The sequence below is a fragment of the Neltuma alba genome, unplaced genomic scaffold (genome assembly GCF_004799145.2).
Source record: "Neltuma alba isolate B1F8T4 unplaced genomic scaffold, ASM479914v2 tig00005857_pilon, whole genome shotgun sequence".
NCBI lineage: Eukaryota > Viridiplantae > Streptophyta > Magnoliopsida > Fabales > Fabaceae > Neltuma > Neltuma alba.
The window spans coordinates 332,204-352,322 of NW_021634257.1; the positions used below are offsets into that span (position 1 = coordinate 332,204).

The following is a 20,119-nucleotide window of genomic DNA, read 5'->3' on the forward strand; positions in this document are numbered from 1 at the left end:
ATTAAATTTGTTTATTACTATTGTAAAATAAAATATATATTATTGTATTACACTTTCAGCGCGACATTATAAAGTCACTGCTGAAAGTAGACTTTCAACGGCAACATTTTATTCTTGCCGCTGAAAGTCAAACCTTAAGTGGAGACTTTTTAATGTCACCACTGAAAGTCCACTTTCAGCAGCGACTTTTTTTGTCGCCGCTGAAAGTATACCTTTGAGCATAATCACTGGGTTCATTTTTAGCGGCGACACTAAGGCCCCACTGAAAGTCTACTTTTAGCGGCGACTCAAAAAAAGTCACTGCTGAAAGTCTTAGTTTCAGCGGCGACTTTTTAATATCGCCACTGAAAGTCCATTTTCGGCGGTGACTTTTTTTGTCGCCGCCGAAAGTCGTCGCCTAAAGTCTTTTTTTTTTTTGTAGTGAGAAAAGATAACACTTAGTTATTACAAATAATTAATTCACCTAATTTTCTCAATCTACTCAAATTAGTCTATTAGCTTTTATATTAAGGACTGAAGGTAGTATCTTATTCATGTTATGTGGCACAATTTATAAAATGTGAACAGGGGATATCGATCGCTTATATATTTCCCATGTTGACAGCGGATATATTGACTGAGTCAACTACGATTTAATTATTATTTATACAACAACTCTCCTCATAGGTGATAAAAAATGAAAGGTTGGAAAATAAAAGTACTCCATGGAGTATCAATTAAATAGCTATAACTTATTGCTGGCGAAAAAAGCTATAATTTATTGAACTTTCAACTGGAATAATTGCTTTAATATATCCAATTAAATAGATGAAGTATCAATGTTGATACTCAGAAACTGACCCTTGCTATGAAATCTAACGAATTGATATAATTTTTTGTTAGAAGTTGGCTTGGAGAAAGTTAAGACACCTGAAGATTAATTCCTCCGTTTCTTGAAAACTAGTAGAAATGAGGGTACCGTTGGATATATAAAAATCAGTGACCATGCTTGATGAAATGGAAATGTAGAGTTTGGAAAGGGAAAGGCTGCAGGGATAATATAACAGCTTTATTGCTTACCAACTTTAATATGATTTTTTTTCCCCCGATAAGAATTAAGTATGATTTTTAATCTCTCTTTAATTTATCTCTTGCTCTCCCCTCCTCTTCTTGTGTTCCTCAATTATTAAAGTCTGGCTGTTACCATGTGACCAAACATTCATGTCACCACTCATTCATAAAGAGGACATATTGCTGAAAGACAAGTTCTTATAGGTTTCGTCTTTTCTAAATTAATTATTACCCATCCGGTTCTAAAGATAATATTTATTTTATAGTGTAAATTACACTATAAAATGAGTTTTATTTAGCGTAGGAGAGGGGTACTTTATATCCTCTAATATTTCCGCTCCTACAGTCATGCTCTCTCTCTCTCTTTTTCTTTCTGATGTACGACTGATAGAAACATGAAGTTCAGAACATTTTTGGCCCTTTGTACTCTCGTATGCGGAAGAGAATGATATAAATTCATTCAGAAAAAAGAAGGAATTATAAGCTAGTGTGTAATCAAGTTATAAATCCTCAGGTGGGACCAGCTAATTTGCTTCGAGTATAATGTATTATTAAACTGTCATATTAGTGGGATATGAAACAACACAAAAGTTGTAATTTAACACTTTTTCTGTGTATAGCAATTTTATTTTCTACTCTCAATTTCATCTTCTCATTTCATATATTCGTGAAAAATATTTAAGAACGTGAAATTGACAGCTCGGGCACGCAGTATCAACAACTTTATTTATCACAAGCTCAAAGTTATACAGTAACAGTATCTAATACACATAGACCATGCATTTTCGATTCCGCTCCCCGGATCACCAAATATCACCGGAGGGTGTTGAACTTCTTCTTCCCCTTTTTCATTAGCCAAAATGCAAAGCGCAATGTGGACAACACAGCAACAACCCCAATAACCCCAAACCAGAACACAAGTGATCGGAAAATCATTTTACTAGGAAAGACTAAAAAGCGAAAAAGTTGGACTCACTATGAGAGGGCCTTGAAGATATGTGATTGTTGACACTGATACATGCCCTTTCTTTGATGCCTCAAAAAGAATGCTCATTCGGTTGCTTTCTTGTTGACACATTGTAACGATCACAAAGACAGATAGGAAACACAGTAGAATAATATGCTCATATATGGATTCGAATGGATAATATTATGTAGTGATAGTGCTAATAACCACAAGAAAATCAGAGCAGCTTTCCAGTACAATCAGAAAATATAGCAGTAAAAGGGAAAAGAAGTGACAGAAGAAGGTTCAGAGGGAGAAAGAGAATCTGCAGAGGGAGAAGAGTCCAAAATCAATCCACACCCTCCATAGCCATTTCTCCGTCTATATATATCTTCTTGATCTCTCTTCTCTGCCTAAGCCCAAGTTCATCAGCCCAATAACACCCTCCTTATAATCCAAGCCCATCTTACTATCTTGCTATGAAGCTGGTTCGTTACATTCATTTTGATGATCCAGAAAAGGGAAGTCGTGAGCAGCCTCCGTTAGTGAAGAATTTAACGTCCAAACGGCTTTCTTGCTGCTGTCAAAAAGTATAGGCTGCATATATAATTGATGTGAAATAATGCAAGTTCTGAGAAATTTCCAAGTTGTTTATGACTGAGATGTAAGGAGTTCTCATAATCTCATCTTCTACATCTCCATCTCTTCCAAGTTATTTCAGAACTAGTTTAAGATAACTTCTATGTCATTATTGCTGGTCCTTAGTATAAGAGTTCATTTAACTTTTATTTTTGTCCTAAATATAAGATTCCAATAAACTTTATCTCTTATATTTATCTTTTTTTCCCTTAAGGTCATACTTATAATAATGATAATTCCAGCTAGTACACTTAATTAGCAAGGATATATTAGGAAAGAAAATACCTATTTATTATAAATAACTAACTTAACTAATTTTCTTAATATACTCAAATTAGTTAACTAATTTTTATATTAAGAACCAAAGATAGTAATAAGTAATAATTCTAATTAAAAGTGATAAAAACAAATGAACTATTATCCACTTAGGTACGGACAAGTAGAAAAGGCTCAAGGAAAGATGGTCCATGATGACGAACAAATTGGGCAACGCATTTGGATATTTTTAATTGTGTAATTGATTGAGAATCCTTTTCAAAAACGTTGCTTTGATTAAATATTGATCATACGACAAAACAAAATATCTGCAGCGAATAATCTATTACTTGTTACCTTACACAAATTTACTTTGGTCCCTTAGTTTTGAAGCTAAATTAAAGTGCGTGGTATTTATTAGCATGTTACCCTCATAAATAATACTCAAAGAAAGCTAAATATGTTTTGTAATATTATATATGGAACGATGAATTTAGAGACTGTGACCCTAAAATACAAAGCATAATATTCATTCTTAACTTTAAGAATTATATTGGACATGGTATCTAACATATATAAGTATTAATATTTTTTTAAATGTCCAATTTCGATAGAAGTTAGGTATCATGCCACTCATAATTGACAATCTTGTTTGAATAAGGCGCCACTCTGCATTTTCCACGATCAATATACAAGCATTCCATTGAATTAAATTCTTTTCATTATTTAATTAGAAGTGTATTTTGAAATAAGACATAATTGTTATTTTTATTTGATTTTTCTTTCAAGTCTTTTTCAGTTTTGTCATATACTAAATAATACTCAATAACGATAGCAATGCACCTACTATTGTGGGCTAGCAAAGAGACAAAATGACTGCCCTATACATGAAGGCCATTGTGTTGCCATCCTCATATCTCAAGTGAAAAGTTAAAATGTTTTTTTTGGGGGAAAAAAAGGATCACTCGTTATAGGCCCAAGTTTATAATTTAATGACTGGTCTAACCATAATTAATTAGACCGGCTATAGATAAATTAATGTATTCCCTGTTGCTTCTAATACTAGAACTAGTTAGAGAATTGAATTTGATTTTAAATATAAAATTTCAATCTATTTTATCTTTCATATCTATCATTTTCTCAAAACTAATTTACTTAAGTTATGAAATGATATATAATTTAATGTTATATATATGAATATTTTAAAAAAAATGGAAGCATTTATTTTATGATTTATGAATGGACCTAGTTCTGCATCATCATTATTGGACAAGAGATGCGTGCGTTGTTGAAAAAACACACAAGTTACATATAGAAATAAAGACCTTAATTATAATTCACCGCGAAATCACTTTTATAGTTGAAAAAACACACAAGTTACAGTTTTTCAAAGTGGAAAACATATTAGAATATTGAAATTCCATCGCTAATCCAATTAGTGATAGAAGAATTAGTGATGGAAAAAATTCCGTCGCTAATTTCGTTGCTAATTCGATTCCATACTAATCCATCACTAATTTTGTCTCTAAATAAAAATTTCGTCATTAAATTTCATCGCTAATCACATGCTTCTGTATGAGTCAACATAAATGAAAAAGTTCACATTTTTTGCTCATTGTATTTAAGGTATGAGTAATTGCTTTTATGCATTTGAAGCTTGCGTGCGAGGGTTGGGAAGTTTGGAGGAGCGAGTAGGTCAGCAGGATATTTATCCTCATTTTTTTAAAATGAAAGCACAAAAATGATTATTATTATTTTAATTTTATGTATAGAATAGATTACTCCCAATTTTCAATCACAACTCAATATATTCTTCAACGTGATGATAATTGAAACAGTGCCTTGCCGGCGGGATGACGCCATAGAGGGGGACAACAAGCTTTTTCTTCTTGACTTTTATGCGTGATGGGATATTCATGAGATTCTCAAGATTTTTCCCCCATTCGTTCTAAAAATTTTGGAAACCAAACGCTGAAAGTCAACTAATAATTTAATACCTTCTGTATAAGACAACAACTTTGGGTTCATTTTGTCAAAAAAAAAAAATTACTCCTCCAGTCCTAAATATAAGACCCTTATATATACTAGTATAAGGGTCTTATATTTAGGACCGGAGTATATACTTTTTGGCATGAACCTATCAAATTTTGCAATCAAACAACCAATAAGCAGCCGAAGATATTTTATCGTCTTCTCTCTTCACTGCACTCTCCGTTGTAACATCTCGATTTTTTCCCTATTAGCTATCGGTAATTGAGTTTAATTATTCGATAATTGTTAGTGATGGTTTAGGAATGATCTTAAGTAAATTTCTCAGGCTCCAGGCTGAAGATTTTCAAGTGATATTTAATTTGATCCGTTATTTATTTATTTTCATAAGTAGATTAAAATCCAATTTTTAAAAAAAGAATTCAAACATAAAATTGAACAATTCATCGAGTTGAGTTGGAAATTCTCATTATTACTAATCCAAACCCTACTTGGATTGTATACCAAAACAGCGGATCACTAGTTCACAGGAAATTTACTATCAAGTAATAATTTTTTATTCATTTGACCATATGCTTTTACATTCCACAATAACAAGAGGCTAAATGACAATTCTCCAATCACACAGACCACCACACTTAAAAAAAAAAAAAAAATTCCATTCGCGATATTAGTGGCCCCAGCCCCTGCCAGCTATAAAATTAAAATGGAAACATTAACGGCGCTAGTTGATAGGTTTCTTAATTTTCATTACTATATTATTATGCGTCCTTAAGTGTTTATTTTGCTTGCTTATGCACAATCACTAGAGGTAAAGACCAAGGGATGAAAGTCTAGGCCTAATAACAGCTTCAAGTGGTTGTTTTCTGACACTAGTAAGCCTTGGAATTTCATCCATGTTTACGTCCTCCTCTTTCATATGATCCGGCAGGCTCCATGAGAAGCCGTGCACCAAATTGGCCAAGCTTACATGAACAACCTTAAGAGCAAGAGGATAACCAGGGCAGATCCTTCTTCCAGCCCCAAATGGCAATAACTCAAAGTGGCGTCCTGTCACATCAATATCTTTATCTATGAATCTCTGTGGTTAAAACTCACTAGGGTTGTCCCATATTGCAGGGTCTCTACCAATAGCCCAGACATTGACGATCACTTGGGTCCCTTTCGGGATGTCATACCCTGAAACTTTGGAGTCGCCATCTATGGATGACGTCGTCGGAGGCAACATAGGCACCGGAGGGTGAAGTCTCAATGTTTCTTTGAAAATAGCTTCAACATAAGGCAAGTTCACTATGTCTTCCTCTTCTACCCATCTGTCTCGTCCGATCATTCTGTCCAATTCTTCTGTGGCCTTCTTTAAGATTTCAGGGTTTTTCAATAGCTCTGACATTGCCCATTCCACAGTTACATTGGAGGTATCCATTGGAGCTATCACAAGGTCCTGAGAAGTATACAAAGCATATGTCATTAACTTATTGTGAGCACGTATACATTTGTTCTTCTGAATAGTTCAGTACATATGGCTTGATTATATGTCTGTATATCCTGTTGAATTTATGTCCATCGACCGTATGCCTTATTAGCAATGATAAAAGTTTTATTGAATTTATTTGCTCTGACCAAACACGTCAGAGATAATCCCATGATAACATTAAAAAACCTTATGCTTCCAACAATTAAATAAAAACAAAAAGAGAGTAAAAATCCAAATTGTCTTAGTTTTGTCTTAAAAGGTAGTCATGAGCCTGGGATAAACACAGCATATTCAGATACAACGAACAAAAGAAATTATTGAAGTTTGGCTTAAACGATAGATAAGTTGAAGAGAGAAATTAGGAAAAAGAGAAAAATAAAGTAGAAAGAATCGAAATTGAATATACACAGGCATATCTGAGCTAATGCTTTGATTACGTGCCTTTGAAGTTTAACCTCAAGAGTGGGGTCTTCCGCAAGCTGCAAAAGCACATCCACCATGTCTTTGGCCACATAATCCTCAACCCCTTTTCTCCTCTCTTCGTGCTCATTCAACACATGCTCCAGAAGCCTATCAAACTTCACACTAAAATCCTTCATTCTCTTTGGGTAACCCTGCAAGTCCAAGAAATTGAGCCAAGGGATCAGATCCCCAATATTCCCAAACGAATTCAGCACGAAAAACTCATCCACCAGTCTTCTGAACTCGTCCCAGCTGATAAACCCACTCTGATCCTTCTCCACGTACTTCTTCCCCAGAACCATACGACTTATAATATTTAGGTTTAAAGCATAAAGGTAATCTCTCAGCAGTACGGCCTTGCCCGAAGAAATGAAAAGTTCGTTCAACGTACATTTCATCTCTTCCTTTCTGATATACTCGCTGGATTCTAGGCTTTTCCGAGAAAATAGTTGTGTGAAGGATAGCTTGCGGGCCTGGCGCCAGCGTGGGCCGTAGGGAGCCCAGAGAATATCGGAGTAATTGTAGACTGTGTACTTTCCGGCGGTGGTTTTTGGTCTGGATGAGAAAGTGTTTCCGTGGGTTTGGAGGAAGGCTTTAGCGATGTCGGCTGAGGATACGACGGCGACGTCTTTGAAGCCCAATTTGAGATGCAGAATCGGTCCATATCTTTGGGAGAGTGCACATAAGGAGGAGTGAGGAACAGGGCCTATGACGTTGAGGTTCCCGATGATAGGCCATGGTTTTGGTCCCGGAGGCAGGTTATATCGTCGGCCGCGGAAACGGCGGAAGAGGATGAGGAAGAAGAGGAAAGGGATAATGATGGCTGGCCATGATGCGACCTCCATTTCCATCGGTCGGAGGGGTCTGTGGTGTGAAGTCTGGTTTAGAGGGAAAGGCATTATATAGACAGAAAATATTTTGAAAAAAAAAAAAAAGAGACCCGTACAGTTTTGAAATTGCCACGAAAACCACGTTTAAAACTTAACATCTTCCGGCCAGTTTATTAATTTTTACAATTTGGAGGATGACTCAGATGGGATCCGTTTAAAACTTGTAACATCTTCCCAGTTTTATCAAATCAATCAAATAATCGGATAAAATAAAATATAAACCTCTAGATGCTGTGGAAATTAATCTTAATGGTCCCCCTAAAATGCTTACATCGGATCCGTCGAATACTTCTCTTGGTTGTGCTTGGTGGCCCTGTGCCTTTTTATTCAATTTAATCAAATAATCAATAGCTCTTCGAAGTTCATGATATAATTCTTCAATATCTTAACCTGATTATGGGATGTAGCACCAAATAAATCTTTATATGTAATTCCTTATGTACATACTATTCAGTTTTACTCCTTATCAAGAATATGTCCAACGTCAAATGAGTTCTCTCCAAAGATATCAACGATACAGCAAGGATTTGTGATAAAACTTTCAGAGTTAAAGATGCCAATTGTAGACTGGTTGTTGAATCTCTGATAAGGGTCTGTGTTGGAAGATATTGATATTTCAGTTCTCCCAAAGCATCATGAACCTTTGTTGGTTAAAACCCTTTCACAATCAGAAATTGCTGAGGCTGTTTTTCAACTTGCATCCGATAGTGTGGAGGGTTTCCATGCTAGATTTTTTTTTCCCCAGACTGAGAAAAATTGGAGTTCAATCCAAGAAGATGTATGTGCTATGGTCTTTGATTTCTATAAAAGGGGCTATCTTCTTAAAGAGCTCAATGAAAACAACTATATCACTCCCATTCCCAAATGCTCAACTGGTTGATAAAGGTCTCTTCCTTTCTTTTATCTTCCACTTTCAGTCAGTCTATTGCTTTCAGACTCTAATGTTATCTTCAAATTTGATGTTATACCCAAAATAAAATTTTTTTCATTCATTAGTAGCTTTGGTTTTACAACACGAGTGATCCAAAAAAGCTGTTTGGATCAATTTTTTTTTTTTAAAAAAACCGTTTTTTGTGCTTTATCAAACCAAATTCCTTTTAAATGTTTACTTCGTATAACACGAAGTTAATTTTCCATGGTTAAAATCCAAACACTCAAACTCAAACAATATTTCAATTTAATCATAAGTAGTGTTGAAATACTTGTTTCATTTGTTTCCTTGTATTATCCTGTTTAGTTTTTGTAGGCCCAATTAGTGTTATGGGCCCGAACGTACGTAGCCCATGAGGATTAGTTTCTGGTTGCGTATCTGAATGTATTTTAGTTTGTTACTGTGACTTGTATATATAACGGGTCTCGGTAGGCCCAAATGTGTAATCCATTTTTGATCTTAATGAAGTATTCAGATTGATCAAACTGTGCGTTTAGAAGGGTATTACGGGTTGGTACGTTCAACATGGCATCAGAGCCAAACGTCGCCGTTTGAGTGATGCTGAGAAGAGCTCCTTGACGACGGCCTGCCAAGAATAGCGTAAAGAAACCCTAATCCTCCGCCGTAAGAACCATGGGAGATGAGAAAGTCACGCCCGAGAGCATCCCGTTTTCGCACCCCCTGTATTTGCATCCGTCCGACACACAGGGGATGGCAATCATCCCACACGTTCTCACCGGTACTAAAAATTACACGGTGTGGTCCCGCGCAATGAAAATTGCACTTCTCGGCAAGCATAAGCTGGGTTTCGTCGATGGTTCTTGCAAGAAAAGCGACCAAGAAACGAGTCTCTAGCCACAGTGGGAGAGATGCAATGCTGTCGTCCTCTCCTGGCTGATTAACTTGATATCCAAAGAACTCGCCAGTGGCATTATCTACTTTCAAGATGCGCACGGAGTGTGGGTTGAACTAAAGGAGCGGTTTGACAAGAAGAGCGGTTCAAGAATTTTCGCATTGCACCGGGAAATTCACTCGCTCCGTCAAGGTTCGAATTCTGTCACCGTTTATTTCTCGAAATTGAAAGAGTTGTGGGAAGAGTAGGCTGCCCTCATCGCTATTCCGTCCTACAATTGTTTGACCGCCAAAGCCTATTCCGATGCTGTTCAAGAACAGAAGCTATTACAGTTTCTGATGGGGCTCAACGAGAATTTCTCTCAAGCCTGCGGCCAAATATTGATGATGTTCCCTCTCCCATCCGTTAACGAGGCGTACTCACTGATCGTCCAGGATGAAACCCAACGCCTCCTGTCTTACCGTGATAAGAACGTTCTCACTGAAGGTCTTGCAATGGCTGCAAGGGGAAGGGGACGTGGACGAGGATGCGGGAGAGGAGACAGTACACTGGAGTGTACACACTGTCACAAGAAGGGACACCTCAGAGAAAATTGTTTCCAGCTCGTGGGATATCCACCAGGCTTCAAGGGGAACAGAGGAAGACAACAAGGGGACTCTCAGCAAAGGGGAGCTGATCACTTCAAAGATGTTGACCCTCAAGGACACGCAGTACCCACGGTTGCCCCAACATTCACACAAGATCAATATGAGAAGATCCTGGAGTTGCTAAAAAAGGAGACTGAGCCTACGGTCCACATTTTAACCGGTACAGGTTTGACCTCTCCTGCTCATAATATTGAAATTCACACACACTGGATTCTAGATTCAAGTGCTACTACTCATATGGTTGGAAAACTTGAATTGTTTGACGATTGTGAGTTGTATAATGGACCGATTAATTCAATTAAAATACCAAATGGGGACAAACTCTCTGTTACACACACTGGTTCTATCACAGTTGCGGATAATATTGTTATTCATAATGTCCTTTATGCCCCTCGCTTAGCATTTAATCTCATATCCATATCTAGATTTATAAAAGAAAATAATTGCATGGCAGCCTTCTTTCCTGATCTCTGTATACTGCAGGGCCTTCAAGATGGGAGGATCAGGATGACTGGTAGAGAGTATAAGGGATTATATGTGCTAAAAGTCACCAACAATACCCCTATTTCAGTCAATGTAATTCAAAATGAGAAAACTTCCAAGAGAGATTATGATATACTGTTATGGCATAGAAGGCTAAGACATGCACCTTTGTCTGTGATTAAGCATTTGGATTCCATATGTACTGACAATTCTGTTATGAATAAAGGTTCTCATTCTTGTGATATTTGTATTCGATCCAAACAAACTAAATTCCCCTTTAACTCTAGTGTTATCAAGTCTAAAAAGTGTTTTGATTTAATTCATGCTGATGTTTGGGGCCCATATAGGAACCCCACACATCAAGGTTTTCAATTCTTTTTAACCTTAGTTGATGATTTTTCGAGGGGGACTTGGATATTTTTAATGAAGCATAAGAGTGAAACAGAATCACATATTCGGAATTTCATTTCCTATATTTCAACCCAATTTTCTGTCACTGTGAAAAAGATTAGGAGTGATAATGGCACTGAATTTACTAACAGTCAGTTAAAAACTTATTTCCAGCAAAGGGGTATAATTCATCAGACTAGTTGCCCTTATACTCCAGAACAAAATGGGGTAGTGGAAAGAAAACATAGAACCATTATGCAGATCACTAGGAGTCTCATTCTCCAATCTGGAATACCTATCAAGTATTGGGGAGAGTGTGTCAAGATGGCTGTTTTCATTCTTAATCGGGTCCTATCTAGGATACTGGAGTACCAGACACCTTATGAACGAGTCTATGGTACTAAACCAGATTTAAGCAATCTAAGAACCTTTGGATCTCTCGCTTATGCGACTGACTTAAGGACCAGTGACAAATTACAGCCTAGGTCAATCCCTAGCATATTTTTAGGATATCCTGATAACCAGAAGGGTTTTCTTCTTCTTAATCTAAAGGAAAACAATTTTTTTGTAAGCAGGCATGTGAATTTCATTGAAGATAAATTCCCTTTTAGGGATGTTAAAGAAAACTTTCAAAATGGATTGAGTAATGACATTAGATCTATGTTTTGGTTTGAATCAGATACTTTTGAGAAACAGAATTCAGAATCTGTTAAAGAACCTGAATTAGATAATAGTGGTAATGAATTCGTTGGAAACAGAATGTCTAATGAAGAAAACAGTGAGGATAATAACAATGATAATGATGATGATGTGCACAACAGAAATGGGATTCATACTCATAGGTCCACACGTACTAGAAGGCCCCCCATCTGGGCTAATGATTATGTTTGTTCTTTATTACAGTTTGATTCAGACTATCCTGTTAAGAGTAACTGTAAATATCCTATTGATGATTATTTATCTTATGCACTAATGTCTCCTGATCACATGTGTTTCTTAACCTCCCTTGATTCAAATAATGAACCATCCTGTTATCAAGAAGCCGTTCAAAATCCAGATTGGGTTAAGGCCATGCAAGCTGAAATGAATGCTTTGGAAAATAATGGAACTTGGACTATAGTGCCTTTACCTAAAGGAAAAAGGCCCATTGGTTGCAAATGGGTGTATAAAATCAAGTATAATGCTGATGGTAGCATAGAAAAGTATAAGGCTAGATTAGTGGCTAAAGGCTATAGTCAAAGAGAAGGGATCGATTACCATGAGACTTTTCCCCTGTTGTGAAAATGTTTACTGTTAGGGTGGTTCTAAAATTAGCAGCTGTAAATAAATGGAATATTTATCAAATGAATGTACATAATGCCTTTTTACAGGGAGATTTAGATGAGGAAGTTTATATGAAAATACCTCAGGGTTTTGAGAGAAAGGGGGAGCAAATGGTTTGCAAATTAAATAAATCTCTTTATGGTTTAAAGCAGGCTTCAAGACAGTGGAATCAAAAACTGTCTGAATCATTGCAGAAAGGAGGTTTTACTTAAAGTAAATCAGATTATTCTCTCTTTATTAAACATTATGATGATGGGGTTGTACTTATTCTAGTATATGTGGATGACTTATTGATAACTGGGAGTACAGAATTTGGCATTAGTAAAACTAAGGATTTTTTGCACAGACATTTTAAGATTAAGGATCTTGGTTTAATGAAATATTTCCTTGGGATAGAAGTTGCTAAATCTGAAAAAGGAATTATTTTGTCACAAAGGAAATATGTTCTAGATTTGTTGTTTGAGACTGGTATGACAGGTTGTAAGCCCTTGGGAGTCCCAATGGCACAAAGTCTGAAGCTGTTTCCCTACAATGAAAAGAAGAATAAGAAGGAGGATCTGTTACAGCAACCTGAAAAATACAGACGCTTGGTAGGTAAGCTGATTTATTTAACTATGACCAGGCCTGATATATCTTATTCTGTGCAGACATTGAGTCAATTCATGCAAATGCCAACCAAGGCTCATATGGCTGCAGCAAGAGACGTTTTGCGCTATCTAAAGGGGACTCCTGGCTTGGGAATTTTCATCAGCTCTAAAGGGAAGCCAGAATTAGAGTGTTATTGTGACTCAGATTGGGCATCATGTGCAATGTCAAGAAGGTCTGTTTTGGGTTACTTGTTGAAGTTGGGAGGCTCACTTGTAATGTGGAAAACAAAGAAACAAAACACTGTTTCCAAGTCCTCTGCTAAGGCAGAGTATAGGGCTTTAAGTATGGCCATTTCAGAAGTGGTGTGGGCCCTTAGTTTGCTGAAAGATTTGGGAATAACTCACAATGATCTAGTGAAGGTGTATTGTGACAGCAAGGCTGCAATACATATTGCAGCTAACCCAGTTTTTCATGAACGTACAAAGCATATAGAAGTGGATTGTCACTTTATTAGAGAGAAATGGCAGTCAAAGCTTATTAATCTGCTTCATGTTAGAAGCAACGATCAACAGGAAGATTTGCTAACGAAGGCTGTTGGAGGGAATGTGCAGAGAAATCTTCTAAGCAAGTTAGGTGCTATGGATGTCTTTAAGCCCCAAACTTGAGGGGGAGTGTTGAAATACTTGTTTCATTTGTTTCCTTGTATTTTCCTGTTTAGTTTTTGTAGGCCCAATTAGTGTTATGGGCCCGAATGTACGTAGCCCATGAGGATTAGTTTCTGGTTGCGTATCTGAATGTATTTTAGTTTGTTACTGTGACTTGTATATATAACGGGTCTCGGTAGGCCCAAAGGTGTAATCCATTTTTGATCTTAATGAAGTATTCAGATTGATCAAACTGTGCGTTTAGAAGGGTATTACGGGTTGGTACGTTCAACAAGTAGTCATTGCCACCCCCACCGCCCAAACATAAAAAACCTTTGACGACCCAGTTTTTAGCATGCTTCCTGAAAGTGCTGTTAATAAATATTGGAAAAACTTGTTCCATAAAACAATTCAGCGAAACTCTTTCAAGAATATACAAACACAAAACGTAATCCAATTAACCCTTTGGTAATTAGACTCACTCACCGGACTAGAGGGAACCACGGTTTCTAAAAATATGAACAGGCGGCTGACGACCTTCCAAAGGGAGAGAATGAATGAGAACACTTGTCATTTCGACTTTCAAAATTTAAATGGCCATCTTAATCTAATAATGTGATTTATTCAACATTTGAAAATTAATTAGAAATGGCTTTTCTTCGTGAAACTTCGAAGACCAGCAAGTTCCTCTCTTTCGTGGAGCAATGAAAATTAGGAACGTTGATAGATGACAAATAAGAGATTGGGACGAACATTTGGAAAAGTCTCCGATCAATTAACATTATCCTGAATGCAAGATATTACTTCATTTTATCTTTCACATTTATCATTTTTTTCCTTTCTCTATATCTCATATCCAACCTGTTTAATTTATTTTAATAAAGGTTTAAATATTAAGATTCTTACTTGTAATTAATTCTTATATTTACTGATGACTACTACTAGATTTTTTGTGGAAATCATGCAGTAACACAACTAGGAAGAAGAAATAATCATCACTCGACGGTCAGCAGTGAAGTTATAAGAAATGCAATAAAAATAGTTTGACAAAAGCGATTTCAATAATAAAGCCAAGAATATGACCGCATCCAGACATGTGGCTTGGTGTTTGCGTGCTCTAAACTCATCAGACCTAGACCTCTATATCTTATTTGAACAGTTCATATTTAAAATTTTTAATTAATTATTTTTAAATAGAAAAAACTATTTCTTAAAAGAATGATAGTTAAGAGATTATCTCTATTTTAGATTCTATGCATATTAAAAAAATTATTTTGAACAAATAAAAAAAAAACCAAATCCAGACCATTTAAACAAAATATCAATGTTTCAGATCTGATAAGTTTAGGACACTAATGAGCACTGAAACTAGTTTTGTGTTTGCGTTTCTAGTAATTAAAGCTGAAGCACATACCCCCCGCCAATATAGTCCCCATATCAGGAGTAAAATTTGAACTCATGACTTTATTGATTATGAGCTAACTCTATACCAATTAGACTAGCTCTTGTTGGTGGCTTCCATCTTTTTCTTTTTCCATTTATTCTCTCTGTTTTCATAATAGCCACTACGACGTGTTAATATTTGAGGCGTGATTTTTTTTTCAAAAAATATTTTTCTTCAGTAGCCAAATAATGAAGCAAAGTTATAAGTAGACGACTGAAGGTGGGGACGATAGCGTTGAAAACATATAAAACACACGCCATTATTCATTAGATATTGAAGTGCACACACCAAGAAAAATAACAGTAATAATCAACCCTGAAAAGTTGGTTGGATAAAAAGACAGAAAAACTGAAAAGAAACATGTATTTCTATATATATATATATATATGAATGTGAGATTTGAGAGCATGCCTAAGTGAGCACCCACACATCATATATGGATATAATTTTGAAAGGGATTCTTCCACTTAGAAGCAATTAAGAAGGAAACAAAAAGAGATTGTATTGTAAACTATGAATCTGCTGAACTCATAATCACCTAAGTACTTCAAGCAACCGAGGGTCCTAGCAATGGTCATGGAAGTGACGTTGTTGTTGTAGCAGACTAGCAGTTGTTAGGCACCCTCGATGCACGGTTTTACATCCTTGTTTCTTCGGTTTCGAAACTCTTCTCTTTTTTTCTCATCTTTTTTTTTTTTTAACTTTTGAATTAATATATTTTAATGATTCAGATTTTTAATTTTTTTAAAAATTAAAAAAATATTTAGTACATTTACAAAGCATTAGAATTAAAGTTTAATATAGTTTGTAATTTATTATTTATTTATTTTCATAATTTAATATTTTAATAATAGTTTAAAAGGGTTTAAATCTCAACGGTTGAAATATTGATGTAAAGGTTAAAAAAGAAAGAGGAGTGAAAAAGATAGGAAAGAAAGATAAGAGGTTTCGAAACGCATGTACAATATTGTTTTAATTGAAATTGTAAAAATATCATATTTATTTTAAAATTTCTCTTTAAACTAAAGTAAATCATATAAATCTAAAATTTCAATGAAATAATACAATCTCTATTTTCATGGGGAAAAGGTTTCTCATCATGCATAGAAGCAAGAGAACTCGTTTTAATTTTTTTACAGATTTATTAATTTATTTAAATTTTTATTTTTAGAAATTTTTTAGTGGGTGTGAAATTTTAAATAAAAAATAATTTTCTCACTCTTAATTTTTCAAATGAGCCCATAGCGACGTGGCGACGTCCGGCCGGTGGCTGTGGGAGTTTTCTTTTCAGAAGTCTGTGATCGTGGGGCGTCTGTTTATCTTCTGACCTTTCGTAAACAAAATTTGTCCCTTTGTCCATAAAAAAGAAAAGTCCATTTTGGGAAACCACGTGTACGGCATACATTATTCATATAATTTTTTAAAATTTCTTTTACGTCTCCTAAAGCCAATCAACCAATTTTATATATTTATTAATTTTTCACGTAAAACCATGGGCCTAATTATCTTTCTTTCTTTCTTTGTTTGTTTTTTTTTTTTTCCAAACAATGAAATAGAAATGAGAGGTTGGAAATGACAGTGCCATGGAATGAGAATATCAATGAAGCAGCATTGTTGAATTTTCACCGTGCACGGTGAAATTACGCTTGCTTTTTGCTTGCACACTAACAAATATCTGGGCGCACAAAAACACTAGACGTATATACTACTTCAATTTTTTAATATAAGATCTTATTTAATTTTTATTTTGATTTTAAATATAAGTCTTAAAATCTATTTTCTCTCTCATATATGTGCATTTTTTTAAGATAGTTCTTCTAATAATGATAATTATAACTAATATATATTTGATTAGCAAGGATATTTTTAAGAACATAATATATATTTATTACAAATAATTAACTTAAACTTATTTTATTAATTCATTCAAATTAGTCAATTAGTTTTTATATTTAAGACCCGAGCTATTAGTTCTTATATTTAAGACCCGAGCTAGTATAATGGAAGTTGGATAGAGAGAAATTACGACTGTGGGAAAGTTGCTATTTTGACTTGGAATTCATTACTTAAATTCGTTTTATCTATTCTTATTTATAGAATATATATAATTTCGACTTTTTTGTACTGATTAATCATACTGTCTCCTATGCAATGAATAAAAACATAAAATGTTCACCCAAAAAAAAAAGAATAAAGACATAAAAAAAATCAAGATAAGGGTCAATCGTGGAATTGTGTTTGAAAATGGATAATTTTGTTTTTTAAATTAAACTATCACAATCTTGTTCTAATCGAAATTATACAAGCATTATATTTATTTTTAAAATTAATCCTCAACGTCAAGTAATTAAATCATACAAATCTTTAATTTCATTGAGATAACATCTCTATTTTTTTATTAAAAAAAAAAAAGAAAGCTTATACATATGGTTTGTGATATCAATGAAATGAAGATGGAGGTATTTTCATGGGAAAAAGAAGGTTTCTCATACGCACATAAACAAGTAGGAAGACCTTCAAAACTTGAAGCATGAGATGCAAATTACTGATCTGGATGAAATACAGGACTGCAAACTACTAACACAACCTAGTCATTAAGTATTTAAGCGCGCACACAGAGAGCTATTTTTATATATATATATATATATATATATATGCATACAGAGAGAACATTATCAGTAATCAACCCCGGAAAAGCTATTGTGCACACCTAAGACGCACCAGTTGACTGAGATCATATCAAGTCTTAATTGGCCGCGTGGTCACTTGACTTCCCGATGCCAAGTTAACTTTATTTTCCCCTTCAGTTTCCTCATTTTTCTTAAATTTTTTCTTCAATCTCTTCACCACCCATATAATAAATTTCAGCACAATGTATATACCAACCAGTACATAGAGCCCAATAAAAATTTGAGTGGCTATCATCACCCCTGAACCGGTATGCACAAAGTATGGGGTGATAAGTTCGACGCCAACAAAGTAAGCGTTCAGAAGGCAGGTGAGAGCTACGCCCATGCTTATAGATAGCAGCCACAACACAAATCTATGTTTGAGAGGCACTCCACTTACAAGCAAGAGGGCAACACACAGAGACGCCACAAAAGAGATGGTATTGTAGGTTATGAATTCCCCAAAGTAACCTGGATCACGATGAGCAAGAAGAGCTTGCCCGGGACAGGCTCCGCGGCTGCGAAGAAAATTGTTAGCCTGATGCTCATAGTAGCAGCCGAGGGGTCCTTCATCGCGAGAAGTGTTTGAACTGGTAGTGAGGTTAAATTCTGGTTCGCTGGGTCTTATACCTTGTTGGATGATGCTTCCTGGAGGGTTAAGTGCAGCTTGAAAGGTTATGGTTGAGATGACAGTAGCCACCAGACTTAGATTTCCTCTCATGTCTTCTACCCAATCGCCATTATACTTAAACCATTGGTCTATACTGTTGAAAACATTTCTCCACCACGTCTTCTTCTTCCCACTTGTGTCTTCTTTGCTACCAACATCGTTCCTTTTTTTCCTTCCACATCTGATTCCTGACTCAATCAATATGACTTGTATTTCAAGGCTCTTGGAGTCCTTGGGAATTCCATGAACGATTTCAGGGGCAGTATAACCCATGTCGTTCTTCAAGTTCTGTGCTTCTGATTTTATTTTTGGAATTGAAATGAGGTAACTCACAGTCTGAACATAACAACCAACAAGCAAATTAAATTTAATTTGTTATGCTTGTGACTTATACATAAAAGAACCAGAAAAAGATCGAAACCGGTTATATATATGTATATATGCAATGTAATCTCAAACTCACGCTAATTATACAAGTAAAAAGTACCTTCACTTGCTTCAACATGATAGCCAAATGGAGAATGGTGTTGTTGCCATCCGAGTCTCTCTCAATGAGAAGCTCGTCGGTTTCATCAGTATTCAATTTCATCACCAAATATTTCAGGACCTCCAGCTGATTGTACATCACACATAAGTGGAAAATATTTTTCCCGTTGTCATCACGTAAGCTGACAGAGTCTGGCTTTGCTTTAATCAGCTCCAACGCAACTTCTTTTCTGCCTCTTATAACTGCATAGTGCAGAGGGATTCTTCCTTCTTGGTCACCAAACATGCACGCCTCCTTACGAGCTTCCAACAATTGCTTCACAACGTCCATGTGGCCTTCTGCAGAAGCTAAGTGTAGAGGTGTGCTTTGTAAAGAGTTTCTCTCGAGGGCAAGTTCTGGTTTGTGAGAGATGAGGGTTTTTGTGAACTCAAGGTGGCCGTGTGAGGCTGATATGTGCAGGGGAGTTTCCATGAAGATAGTTTGTGAGCTAATTTTCTGCAGTATTCCGGGGTCTTCCTGCAGCAATGAATTCAAGGTTGAAACACAACCTTTATATGAAGCTTCATAGAGAACTCTCATCCTATCTTCTTCATGATGATGAGCAGTCTCTATGTTCATCAGCTCCGTCTCTTGCAGAGAAGAATAACTCATCTGCTTCATCATTATGTGGTTGGTTTAGTTACTGCGTGATGCAAGTTTAGGATAACTTTGTGTTCCAATTTATAATTGCTGTCTCGTGCCCCTTAACGGAATATTCTTCTCGTGCCCCTTAACGGAATATTCTTCCAAGTCCCCCCCCCCCCGGGGGGGTATATGAAGTCAACTTCTTCGTTGTTTCAGTAAGCCGTAAACAATTTTTTTTGGAAGTCCTTTTTTGACCAGGTCAACATTTTTTTTTTAATAAAAATCAAGTCTTCATCATTCTTCTGTGGTCGTTTAAAGAATATAAATAAGACATGTAGTTAATAACCATATAAAGTTTCTTGGTTACATATTTCACTATATATACAGTATATATATTTTGATAAGAGAAACGACGGGGTGGAGATTCCTGTGCATTGATTTTAATCTCGTAGGCCTTTATGATTTACTTGATTTAAAATTGATATAAATTATAGTCACTTAACATACATAAAACAAGTAATTTAATGACAGGTATGAGTGGCAATAATTTTGTCCTAGTTTGAGTGATTATGAAACAACCTCCAGTATTGCACACCAAAAAGGGTCCCAACAAAGATTTGGTCGAAGAAAGTTCAAAGATTTGGTCGTAGAAAAAGTTGTG

General features: G+C 35.6%; 1 protein-coding gene and 1 pseudogene across 1 annotated transcript; both read right to left on the reverse strand.

The window, feature by feature from the left end:
• Positions 1 to 5,684: 5,684 nt before the first annotated feature.
• LOC114748921 (flavonoid 3'-monooxygenase-like) lies at positions 5,685 to 7,666 on the reverse strand (annotated as a pseudogene).
• Positions 7,667 to 17,747: 10,081 nt separating this feature from the next.
• LOC114748923 (uncharacterized) lies at positions 17,748 to 19,494 on the reverse strand. The gene is made up of 2 exons (XM_028937385.1): positions 18,835 to 19,494; positions 17,748 to 18,683 (listed from the first exon to the last, which is right to left on the reverse strand). The coding sequence occupies exons 1-2, from the start codon at positions 19,492 to 19,494 to the stop codon at positions 17,748 to 17,750; spliced, it is 1,596 nt and encodes a 531-aa protein (XP_028793218.1).
• Positions 19,495 to 20,119: the final 625 nt, after the last annotated feature.

Excerpts from the sequence above, each read along its gene's own strand:
- LOC114748923 (XM_028937385.1), bottom strand. The coding sequence starts at position 19,494 with ATGAAGCAGATGAGTTATTCTTCTCTGCAAGAGACGGAGCTGATGAAC. Across the intron at positions 18,684-18,834 it reads TCATGTTGAAGCAAGTGAAG|ACTGTGAGTTACCTCATTTC; the intron begins GTACTTTTTACT and ends TGTTATGTTCAG.